Genomic DNA, 12,573 nt, shown 5'->3' with positions numbered 1-12,573 from the left:
CTCCCTGTGCCCACGGACTTGCGGTGCTTTGCCTGCTGTTGGGTCGCTGGAGCGCCCTCACAGGACTTAGAAGACCGCTCGGACGACTTCTTCTCACCCTGCTCTTTCCTTCCAGCCAGTTGGCGAGACGGGTCCGACGATCCCTCATAGTCCGATCCGTCATGTTCACATAAAACGCACAGTCCTTTTCCACGTGCGTTTACTGCCTTCACGGAGACAAGAGGCATCTCGAATGCTCATCCTCCTTGAACACATTCTGTAATCCGCATCCAGGGCAGTTCCTAAACAGTTTAGATCCGGGAGTCGAGCTTTCTTTCTCCTGGGCCATATTCACGAAGTAGGCCTCAGCTTCTGGGATCCTCCAAGAAACATAACTCGACCAAAACGTCCTCCTTGAGGGGTGTAGAAAATTCCGAAACGGGTCCCCGTTGATCGGAAGTAGAAACGGTGGAGTTTGAGGCTTGATTGACCGAAAAAATGAGATAAATCTCTTGAAAAAACGCAAAATGCAGTAAAAGCTCGAGAGCTATAGCACGAGGACTCCCAACACTTGAACGTGCAGTAAAAATCTGAGGATGGCTGCCAGGGGCGGGGCTTAGGAAGAGGGCAGTCACTGGCTGGGGGCAGTATGACCCAGAGACCAGTTATTGGTTACTACTAAGAAACACAGATCAGAAACGAAACTGATACTGATTTTTTTCTTTACCGAGGATTCCCAGCTTGACGACGGGGAATATTCATGAGCATGTGAATCCATGCCAGACCCCATGCTGGAGAAATAAAGATTTATAAAAAATAAAACTTGCTTCTTTCTCCCCATAGAGAGGGCGGTCATCAACTGCAGGCACTTTTATAGCAGGGTTGTACGGGAGGGTGACGAGGAATCTGCAGGAGAAGAATCCATAAAAAGAATATTACAGTAAAATGCCTCCTTCAATGGATTGCCTTTCTCCCACAGATTCATCATCAGATAGACTCTCCAAGCAGTAAGTGGTAAGGAGGCGGGATGAAAGTCTCTATACCAGGTAGCCTTGTAACACCGCTCCCTCCCAAAGCAAGCATAAGCTCCACTGGCTACATACAGGAAGTAGTGTTTGGTGAAGGTATGCAGGTAGGACCAGGTTTCTGCCCAGCAGATGTACCTCACTGGCAGTCCCCTTTGCAGAGCCGATGAGGCTGACACTCCCCTAGCGGAGTGGGCTCTGATGCTTGGAGGCAATTCCTTTCCTGCATTGAGTAACATTCTGAAATACAGAGTGTGATCCACCTGATGTTTGATTGCTTGGAGTTAGCCAAACCCTTTCTTGCCCATGAGAAGGCTATGAACAATTGGGACATTTTTCTATATTTCGGTGTTCTTGCAACATCAAAGTGAAGGGCCCTCTTGAACCGCTCCTCATCCTTGGAGGGTTCTGGAGGCAGATAGAAAACCGGCAGGTCAGTAGCCTGCGACATATGAAATTCTGAGGTCACCTTGGGTAAAAATCCTGGTCGTACTTTAAGAGAAACTTTCTCCCTGAATAGACATAGATATGGTGGCTTGCATGACAGGGCCTGCAGCTCACTGACCCTTCTGGCGACGTAATGTCCACCAATAAAACAGTCTTCAGAGTAAGCAGGCGAATAGAGCAAGAATGCAAAGGCTCAAAGAGAGACGCCATGAGAAAAGTGAAAACTAAGTTAAAGACAAATCTAGAACAACAAAAGGAACAGACGGAAGCGTATTCACAAGACCTTTCGGCAATTGGGCCATAACAGGGATCGTAAAGAAAGACCCTTGATCCGGAGAAGTCTTGAAAACAGACAAAGCTGCCAAGCATCCCTTGACTGTTGCACTCTGAAGGCCTGATGAGGCCGGTGACAGAAGGAACTCCATCACTGTAGTGGTGGGGGCAAGAGATAGGGTCAATCTCACGTTCCCTGCACCATGCCTCGAATCTTCCCCACCTGCACGCGTTCAGTGATCTTGTCGATGGTCTGTGTGCAGCCAGCAGCACCTCAAGTACCTCTCCTGAGCGGTCGCATTCATCATATCCAATCCTCTCAAGAGCCACGCATGTAGATTGAGGGACTCCGGGTTCGGATGCACTACCGAACCTTCCAACTGAGATAGAATATCTGGCCGTCGAGGCAACCAAGGGGTGGGCAGATGGCAAATCCAGGAGGTCCGAGTACCATGTTCTCCTCACCCAGTCAAGGGTGATCAAGATCAGGGTTGCTTGAAACCTCAACCTCCAGAGAACCCACGGAATGACAGGAATCAGAAGGAAGGCATAGTGGAGATCAAAAACCCATTCCATCAGAAATGCATCCCCCAGTGCGCCTCTCACCAGAAATTACCTCGAGCAAAACTGCCTGTACTTCCAGTTAGACGCTGTGGCAAACAGATCCACTTTCGGGGTACACTAATTTCGCAAAGATCTCCTTTAGGATTGCCTAGCACACTTCCCACTTAGCAGTTTAGCTTTAAACTTACAACTGCTCATCTCCTCTATAGCCTATCATTGTCCTTTGGGCCATACTGCCCCCAGCCAATGACACTAGTCCTCCTAAGCTCCACCCCTGGCTGCCATCTTCAAATTTGGTAGCGCACGTAAAGTGGCAGTAAGAACCAAGGCAAGCCAGAGAGGGGAAGGAGGGATGGTTTGCATGTGAATCCATGCAAAATCCATGCTGGAGGACAAGAGTTACAGGTAAGTAACTTGTTCCTTCTACAGCATTGGGTCTTGCATGGATTCACAAGCTCATGAATACGGTTATACAGCAGTGCATATACAGAACCACAGGATGTGGCAAGGCTCACCAAAGCAATACACTTACCCCTGGAACAGACTCACATCAAACAAGAATGTTGCGTAGCACCGCTTGGCCGACTCAGGACTCTTCACTGGAATCCCTGTAGACAGTAGAAGTTTGTGAAGGTGTGGGTAGACCTCCACTTAGCCACCCTACAGATGTCGAGCAGGGGAACACCAGAGAGAAACGCTGTTGTTGCTGCAATGGCTCTGGTGGAGTGGGCTCTCAGCCAGCCTGGAGGAGCTGTGTTGGCCAGAAGATGACAGTGCATGACACAGCTGCAGAGTCATCTGGCTGTGGAAGCCTCCCATGTCCCACTGGGCCAGAATTGATGAACAGCTGAGATGTTTTAAGAAACTCCTACGTGCATGCCACCTAAAACTCCAAGGAACGAGCAACATCTAGCAAATGCAATGCCCTTTCAGCAGGTGTAGGAGGGTTCGCGAAGAACACTGGCAGAACCAAAGGCTTGTTGAGATGAAAGTGCGATGGAACTTTTGGCATGTAGGTGGGATGAGTCCATATCACCATCTTAGTAGCGTGGAAGGACACATGTGGCTGCTTGCAGGAGAGGGCCTGAATTTCCCCGACCCACCTGGCCGAGGTGATCGCCACCAGGAAAGCAGTCTTCCACGATAGAAACTTCAAACGGGCACAATGCATTGCTTCAAACAGAAGCCCCATAAGCTTAGACAGGATCACGTTCAGTTACCAAGCTGGGGCAAGAGCCTTCACCTCTGCAGAGGTCCTCAAGAGACCCTTGAGGAACTCTTTGACAAGCCTGTGCGATCACAGAGAGAGCTTGCCTGGCGCCTATGTGTACCGGGATATGGAAGCCAGATGAACCTTGATGGAGGCGTGAGCCAGGCCAGCCTTCGACAGCGAGTGCAGATACGGGAGGAGCTGCAGAGCCGTTATCCGCAGCAGCGTGATCATCCACAACCACACTGTGACGCGCTTCCACTTGTGCCTGTAGCAAGACAACGTAGAGGGAGCTCTGGACTTGGCCAGGATTCTCTTGCATTCCAGCGGCAGGGAACAGTGCCTGAATTCTAGAGGCGCCGGGTCGTGGTGCAGGATTGATCCATGTTCTCTGGAGAGGAAGACGGGAAGTGGAGGCAGCTGGATGGCCAGAACCACTGACAGATAGAGAGGGTCCGAGTACCAGATCTGTCTTGGCCATGCTGGTGCAATGAGGATCATCCTGCAGTGCAAAGTCCGAATGTGTTGATCACACGTAACAGTAGCAGAATCAGAGGGGAGGCGCACAGGAAGAGCCCATCAACGGGGAACAAGAAGGCCTTGCTTCGACTCCTCGGCTGAGGATATCTGCTGGCAAACTACCATTACTTGGAGTTGGCAGCTGTCACAAAGAGGTCGATCTGGGGGAAGACCCCACTCGCAGAAGAGGCAAAGCACCTGTGCCTGTTGAAGCTCCCACTCGAGAAAGGACAGCAGCTCCCTATTGAGCGAGTCCGCAATGGTGTTTTTGATGCCCGCCAGATGAATGGAGATGAGGAACAGGTCCTGAGGAATGGCCCTCCGACACAGGGACTGGGCTTCCAGGGAGGGCACGGGGGAGCGCGTCCCACCAAGTTTCCTGATGTAAACCATGCTGGTGGTGTTGTCTGTGAAGATCCAAACCACATTCCCCTGTAGCTGAGGATGGAACGACAGCTGTGTGCTAGTTTGCCAGTGCGTGGGAGCGGGACCGGATGAACCAATCATCCAGGTAAGGGAAGACGTGGATTGAATGGTGATGTGGAAGTATGTATCTTCCAGGTTCAGAATTGCCAGAAAATCCCCTTCCTCCAACTGGTCGAGCACGTGCTGCTATGTGACCATCCTACATTTTTGGGAATTTAGGTACTTGTTTAGGCGTCGCAAGTCTAGGATCGGTCGCTGTCCTCTCGACTTTTTGTTTAGCAGAAAGTATCTGGAGTACACTCTAGAGCCCTGGAGGCGACAAGGGACCAGTTCTATTGCCCCCTTTCGTAACATGGCCTGGACCTCCTTTAGCAGGCAGGCTGTGGATTTCTTGGCGTGCGACAGGAGGAATGCGGGGGCACCTGTGTTGAAATGCTAAAGCTTGCCCCTACTGAAGAACGCCCAGCACCCATTTGTCTATGGAGATCTTTTGCCACTGATCGGCAAAGTTCAATAGCTGGCCTCCCACTGAGGTGCGAAAGTGGAAGCCCAGTTCAGGACTGCTTGGGCGTCTGTGTTCTGGATGGCGGACAATGATGTTGGCCTCCACTGCCGTAGGCCTGGGAGTGACCCTTTTAGGCCTCCTGGGTGGTGGAGCGGCAGGGCTGACAATAGGGGGTACTCTACCCTTTGGGGGACCTGGAGACTCTTCCCTTCAGGGAATGAAAGGAAAAACCTCTCTGCTGCAGGGGCCTAAGAGAGTGCGCCATCTCAGTGTCGGTCTTGATGGCTTGGAGAGTGTCAACCACCGCCCGTCTCAAACAGGTTGTCCCCCTCAAATGGCATGTCCACAACATCTGTGTGGAAATTCTGGCCTTCAGCCAACCTTGGCGAAGAACCAAACCATTCCTCATTTGGTGGAACCCTGTGTCTGCTATTTTGGGCACGACTGTGATGGCGTGGTCTGAAGCCACATCTGCTTCCTGGAATAGGGCCAAGACTTTGGCCTTCTTGTCATCAGGGAGGAAGTACAGGATGCACCCTAGCTTGTACCACAGCTCACTGTCGTACCTAGACGAGATGGCAAGGGCGTTGGCTGCCTTGATGGTGGAGGCTCCTGTGGTAATGATGCGCTTGCCAGCCGCATCAAGCTTCTTGCCTTCCTGGTCAGGAGGCACCATGGACGGCAATGAGCAGTTTGACAATCTCCTTCTGGCGGCGGATGACACCACAGAGGCTGGAGAAGGCCGATACCCGAGACATCTCGGGGCCGAATCCAGGACCCAGTACTTCTTCTCCAGCCAGTAACGCTTCGCTGGCGTGGTCTTTGGAGCCTTCATGACTGCCAATCCATCTTCCTAAATGTCATCCAACACAGGGACCGACACAATGGTTTTCTTTGCATACTCTCGCTGTTCCATCTTCTCTTCCGGCACTAGATTGAAGAGCTTTGCCACCTTCGAGTTGGAGTGGAAGGAGCTAATCTCGTCCGGGGGTGAAGCCCTTGCGGGCTAGTCAACATCCGGCAGTCCCCCTTCTGTGGGAGCACAGTCGTCATACTCATCCGTGTGAGTGCCAGTGGTGTCAGCGTCTTTGCCCGTATCCGTGTGGACTGACTCCATCGGCACAGAGGGCAGCACTGGCCCAGAGGTAATGTGTGCCCTACGTGGAGGTGTCGGCTGATGCCGAGGAAGCCTTGGTGGGCTCTGCACTGGCCAGCCACAGGAGCAGCAGGAAGCCGTTGCTGAATCTCCGCCACCAACGTGTGCAAGGTGGATGAAATGTCCAGGTGGTGCAGTTAGAGTAGGAGCCGGGCTCAGGCCCCTTAGAGGGGTCAACAGCTGGTAGGGCTCATGGAACAATGATTCCTCATCAGACAGGGGCCCCTGGCCCCCATTCCTGGTCTGAATAAAAATCCTCAGGCAGATACTCATCAGAAAAAGTGTATATGTGTGGTGGTGATTTCCAGGGGGATCCTAAAGGACGAAGAGGAACAGTAGGCTAGGACTGAAAATCCAGAGCAGGAGGCCAGGCTCTCACCCGATCAGAGTCCTTCAGGAAGGAGGCTAACACAGGAACCTGCGGAGTAGGAATATGGTGTTGTGGTCAGGACCAACGATGGGTGTCTAGGAGGTGTCTAGGAGGCAGAGAGACCTTGGGCGAGCTGGTCGTCGCAACGCTAACGGTCATAGACAAACTCTTTCTCGCAGAATGGAGACTCGTTTTCCCCCGACTTCGCCAATGGGGTCGTTGACGCGGTGCTCAATGCCAAAGTGGTCAATGGGGTGATGGTCCTGGTCCTCGACGAGGTCGTCGCTGGAGCGATGATGCTGGTGGGTGAGGCTGTCATCGAAGGGGCTCAAAGCGCTGACTGCATCGATGACCTGCTTTTATGTCTGGACTGCATCAGTGACTTTGTCGCAGACAGAGGCACCACACCAGCCGGCTGGCTAACTGTCGACGGAGTCGGGGACTGGATACTTCCAGAACTTGGTCCCGCAGCCGTGGAGAACATTGACAAGGGTGCAGAAGGAGCGCTGGATTTCGCCGTCTGAAGGACCTCAACCTCTTCTTGCCAGAGGAAGTACAATCAGAGGACCCTCCAGCCCTGGATGATGCATGACTGTGCCCGTAAGCTGCGCAGGGTCCTTCCCCTCCTCGATCCATGTCACCAACCTCCGGTGGCGATACTTTTTGGTATTCAACACGAAGGATTGGCAGATGTCGTATCCGTTTGCGTTGTGGACAGGGTGAAGACAATAGAAGCATTTGAGGTACCGCTTCAAGGCAAAGATTTTCTTCATTCAGCAGCTCTCACAGGTACTAAAGAGGCTCTTCTTTGTAGCCTCAGCCATGGTCGAGGTGTCAAGAGGTAGACCCGCCATCATGTTCTCACTGCTGGCCCACCAGGAGAGATTGTTGGCCACTGACCTGGACACCTTGAGAATGTCCTTTAAGTTGCTGAAGTGCTGGGACTATTGGCCCCACAGGAGCCATTGCAGAGACCGCATTTGCAGTTTGGCCTCTGGCACTAGAAAAATAGCAGGAAGCCATGAGACCCAAGAGGTCAAAGAAAGAAACCGCTGGCAAAGTGGCATGGTTCTGGAACAGTTTAACCATCTGTCTGACTCGACTCTCTCCTCTGGGGCGGGGGGGCCTTCCCCACCCGAGTGACCAGGAATGCTCCGATGGACTGGAGTCTTTGCGTTGGTGTCGTATGGGACTTCAGTAAGTTCACACCGAAACTCAGCCTGTGGAGTAGCGAGCAGGTGTCCTCAAGATCGGACAAAACCTGCTCTGTTAACTTCCCCCAAATCAACCAGCCGTCCAGGTAGGGGAACACATGGACTCCGGATCGCCTGAGGTGAGCTACGACTATCACCATTAGCGAGGTGAAAACCCTTGGAGCGGAGGTCAACCCCAAGGGGAACACTTTGAACTGGTAGTGCTTGTCCCCTATGAGGAATTTCCTGTGCTTTTGGTGGATCAGCACATGGAAATATGCATCCTGGAGATCTATTAACACTAGCCAGTCCTGAATCTTGGGGGCATGAAGATTTTCTCTCAACGTCACCATTTTCAACTTGTCCTTTCTTAGGAACATGTTCAAGGCACTGAGGTCCAAGATGGAATGGAGTCCTCCCTCTTTCTTGGGTATCAGGAAATACTGGGAATACTAGCACGATCCGCTCTGATCGTGAGGTGCCTTTTTCACAGCAACCTTCAAAAGCAGGTCTCATAGTTCTTCATGAAGCTCCTCTTCACGTTGCTGAGGAGGAGGGTGGGTGGTTTATCCGAGGGCCTTTTTAGGAAAGTCAGACCGTAATTCCACTGGACAAGCTGAAGGGACCAAGCATCGGTGATCATCTCTAGCCATTGGGGCCAGTGCTCGCCTATCCGTCCCCCAACCAGGGAAACGTGGGGGAGAAATCAAAGCGGCTTTGAGGGCAGAGCTGCCCCAACTATTGCGGCCACTGTCTGCTAGCCTCTGGACGACCCCTACCACTTCCGTAGCACAGGAAATGCTTCTGCCCCTGCTTGGGTTGCAGGAGCTGAGCCTTCCTGCCAAAGAAGACATACCGCCGGTATCCTATTACCCTTCAGGCTAAGTCGAAGGCAGGTTTAGCCAGTAGTTGGACAGCTAGGCCTAGAGACTTGGTGGCAAGCTTTGAAACCTTAAACCTTTCCAAGGACTCGTCAGCTTTAGGGTCGTATAGATTCTCACCATCAAAGGCGATGCCCAGTCTCTTGTTCGGGACATTGGGTGCGAATCCTGACGTGCGCAGATACACTTTTCTCCTCAAGGCATTCACCGACGCCATGGACCTTCCAACGCAGTCTGTAATTTCCAGACCCGTCTGCATTGACTTCTGGGCCACCTCTTGACCATCATCCACAATTCTGAGAAAGCCCTTACGCATTTCCCCTTTGGGAATGTACCGAGAGGTTGCCCCAATAGCCTTCCACAAACCAAAAGTGTACTCTGCAAAAGCGCAGGACGCGTTAATTGCCTGAAGGGCCATACTGCCCGATGAAAACATTCTTTCTGCTAGGGTGCCATCCTCCTTCCCTTTCCTATCCATAGGGAGTATAGAAGTGGATGTGGCTGGCCTAGTGTTCACAGAAACGGCCTGCACCACCAATCCCTCAGGTGTTGGATGAGTGGCGATGTAAACTGGGTCTCCCTTGCTGGGTTTTTTTTATTGTGAATTCGGAATTCACCGGTGGAGTGGTGCATGGCGTCTGCCATAAGGCAGCGACAAAGTCAACAATAGCCACATTGAAGGGCATCGCCCTCTCTGTAGAGGGTCCTTCCTTCAGAATATCTGTGAGGTCGTAACCTGACAAAAAGGTCTGGCTGGGGTGCTCCAACACCTAGTGTATCAACCACCATATCCACTATGGCACGGTATTCTGCGTTAGAATGCCCATAACAATGAGCCTGCTGCGTCTCCAAATCAGGAGAGGTGTCCAGGCCACTGGCATGGAGACCTTCAGCCAAGGCAACCAAGTCTGCCTGGTCAGTGAAACAATCTCTGCCTCCAGAGTCGTTATAAAATGGGTCGAGACCCAATGACATCTGGTCGTCAGTGTCGTCAAAAATTGCTGCCATTTCTTTTTACAGGAGAAAGATGATGAGTGACTCCTTTCATTTTTTTTCGATTCCTAGCCTCCTTTTCAGGAGTTGGCCCCTCAGGATTGGGCTCCGATAACCAGACGGTCGAGCAGGCCAGGTATTTAGATGGGGTCTGGCCAACCGCAAGATTCGCAGACCTCTCCCTTAGTGATTTTTGGGAATATTTTCCAACAAGAACTACAGTCCTCAGTGACGTGATCAACATCGAGGCAACACAGACGCCATGTGGGTCCGTGATGGACATCCTGGAACTGCAGTCCTTGCAGCACTTAAAACCCTAAACTTTGTGAGTGGACATTGTGTTGACATTGCGTTGAACAGAGATGAAATTCATTGGTCGAAAATTCTTGCGAGAGTTGTTCCATGAGCAGCGTGCTGAGCACTCAGAAAAAAGGAACTGAGGTATAGGGGCGTAGTGACGCTGTATATGTACGACGACCGACATCACGTCCGGAGTCGATGACTGCTGCAGCGAGTCAAGGGGGAATCGATGGTCGAGTCGAGGTGCACTACGCCCCCTGTTAAAAGCATTTCCGAGCAGCTGACACTGGAAGGGATATTTATCTGATGAGGAATCTGCGGGAGCAATGCAATCAAGAACAAAAGTTAGAGTAAAGGTTAGAGTGAAAGAGAATATAATTTAAAGAGATTAAACGTGCAACTTAAAACACAGGCTTTTGAAACCAGCCATGAAAAATTGCCAGGACAAACAGACTTCCTTTCTTTCGGATGAAAAAAATAAAATCACAGCAAACTATCAGATCACATTATCTGGTTTAAAGTCATTACATATTTTTGTTCATTCTCTCTGATAATGAAACACATCATCTCCCATTGTGACTGGTAGACCAAGGTGTTATGAATGAGAATACCATGTTCAAATGTATTTTAATCAATCTGCCACTGACCTGCCAAGTGCAGCCCTCAGCCCGATCCATATCTGCAGGCATCGGAATCGCAAGTAGGTTTTGAAGAATAAAAGCTGCCTAAAAGAGAAAACAATGTCAACACTGCCATCTAGCAGTATCATTTGCCAAAAGCAATCTTATAAGCTAAAGGAGCTATCGCAAGAACATTTCACCCATGACCTACTTTAAGCATCCTTCTCGAGTTTAAACAACCCATGATTTACAGGACATGGGGAGCACTGTTAACAAGAAAGCTATTATATAGTGCACAAGGCACAAATGTAATCAGCAGTCTCGTATCTACTGCAACAACGCAACATGCAGGTTATATGTTCTAATGGATATTTCTAAAGTTTAGAAATGCAATTATTCAATTTGCTGTGATTTATTACTACAGTACTGTGGCGAAAAACCCTTTCAGAGGTGGTAACAGAGATCTCTCACTTCGTAAACTAGAGCAACAATGGATTTTCCGACTCAAATCAGTCAAACAAGGCCTAAATGTGGCAATCGAATGGAACCTATTTTTCAATAATAATACTCTTCATTCTTTTCAATGCCAACATCTATGGTACCCATCTCCTTCCATGGTGCTCCTATAATTCATGTGTCTCTACCCAGCGCACAAGTTGTACTGACAGTTAACAATTTTGTTAATAAACCAGGCACTGAGATCCCTACGGTACATACCAGCTGAAACCTCTTGTTTGTTGAGATCTACTGACACTATACCAATTAAAGTGTCACACAATATGAATCTATATGCTGTCTAAACCAAGTTACCTTCTGATATCGAGCAACAGTATACCATTACATTGTCAAACAATATAGATTTATATGTTGTCTGCACCAGGTTCACCTTTTGAATACCAGTTAATCCTATTCATTTGTAATACATGTCAAAATACGCGCTTTTTTCGTTTAAAAACTTGACACACTGTAAAAGTTTTTTCATGTACTTCAAGTTATGGATTTATTTCAAATACCAGGCTACCTCACAAATTGGACGCACTGCAAGTATGATTATTTTGTACATTCTGCTTTTGGACATGCTTCCAATGACTCCATGTTTAGTACTCCATTGAAACATTACACCCAATGATCCGTATAGAGCTAGTATTCATCACTAGCACCCGACCGCGCATGCGCCACTCAATTCTACACGCATGCGCGAATTAAGTTAGTGACCTAGGCAAGACCCAACAACGCATGCGCCTGCCCAATGGACGCCGTACATCTCCGCATCCTTCAACAAAAGCTCTAACACAGCTCTCTGCCTCAACGCAGTACTCTGCACGGAACCCCATTCCGGTTTTTCAGGTAAGGAACCTAGCATGGCCCACCTTCACTCTTGAATATCTCTGCGACCACGTTTTTCTCCAAACGCGGTTTCTCGAATCACTTTTTTCACCAAAATCCCTGTTTAAATCTGAATATCTCGTGCACAATACAGGATTCTCTGACTCAGCATGTTAAATATTCTTTGGCATAACCCATTTAGGCACTTCCACGCTTAAATGCACGACCACTAAACCACAAATTAAGTCATTAATAAATACCAATCATGCCATGCAGACCACGTATTTTCCTCAATCACACTGTTCTAGGCAACTACGTGCTAGGCACCCAGTGGGCTTATACTCCAGCCCAATATCACACTTTTCCCGCACCAAATCAATTACCCCGGCTCATCACGTGGCATCTCTTTACCAAAAATTCTGCAGGCAACTCCACGCTAGGATTCACCTTCCTAAACCGACTAGTAGTTGATTTTTCTAGTTCTTTTTCTCACATATCGACCATGGCTAACTTCCTAACATGATCAAGCCTCAATCATCACGGCAATTACTCCCGTGAACGTACCAGCCTCTTCGCTGGACTAGACATACCTACACAATAAGGTATGCTCCCTACTACTATTAATAAGTCTCTTATGAAATTTCATACTATCCAGGTAACTCATTGTTACCTTTTTCCCTGTAGATTTCTTTGCTACAGACTTCCGCGCCATTTTTGGTGCGCCAATGAAATTACTTTGTGTTCATCCGTTGATAGAACACAGGTAGGCTTTTTGAGCGCAGCTCC

At 49.6% G+C, this 12,573-nt stretch overlaps 1 protein-coding gene across 1 annotated transcript in view; it reads right to left on the bottom strand.

Annotated features, from left to right (window-relative positions):
- RTTN (rotatin) overlaps positions 1-12,573 on the bottom strand; it is a 2,784,523-nt gene that overhangs the window by 680,399 nt on the left and 2,091,551 nt on the right. The window contains exon 33 of the mRNA XM_069620779.1: positions 10,489-10,566. Coding sequence (XP_069476880.1) covers positions 10,489-10,566 — 78 coding nt within the window. The remainder of the gene's footprint in view (positions 1-10,488; positions 10,567-12,573) is intronic.

Source organism: Ambystoma mexicanum, chromosome 5q (assembly GCF_040938575.1).
Source record: "Ambystoma mexicanum isolate Mex_15411 chromosome 5q, UKY_AmexF1_1, whole genome shotgun sequence".
Taxonomy (NCBI): Eukaryota; Metazoa; Chordata; class Amphibia; order Caudata; family Ambystomatidae; genus Ambystoma; species Ambystoma mexicanum.
The sequence above is the reverse complement of the archived record's forward strand: the minus strand, read 5'-3'. Positions and strand labels throughout refer to the sequence as shown.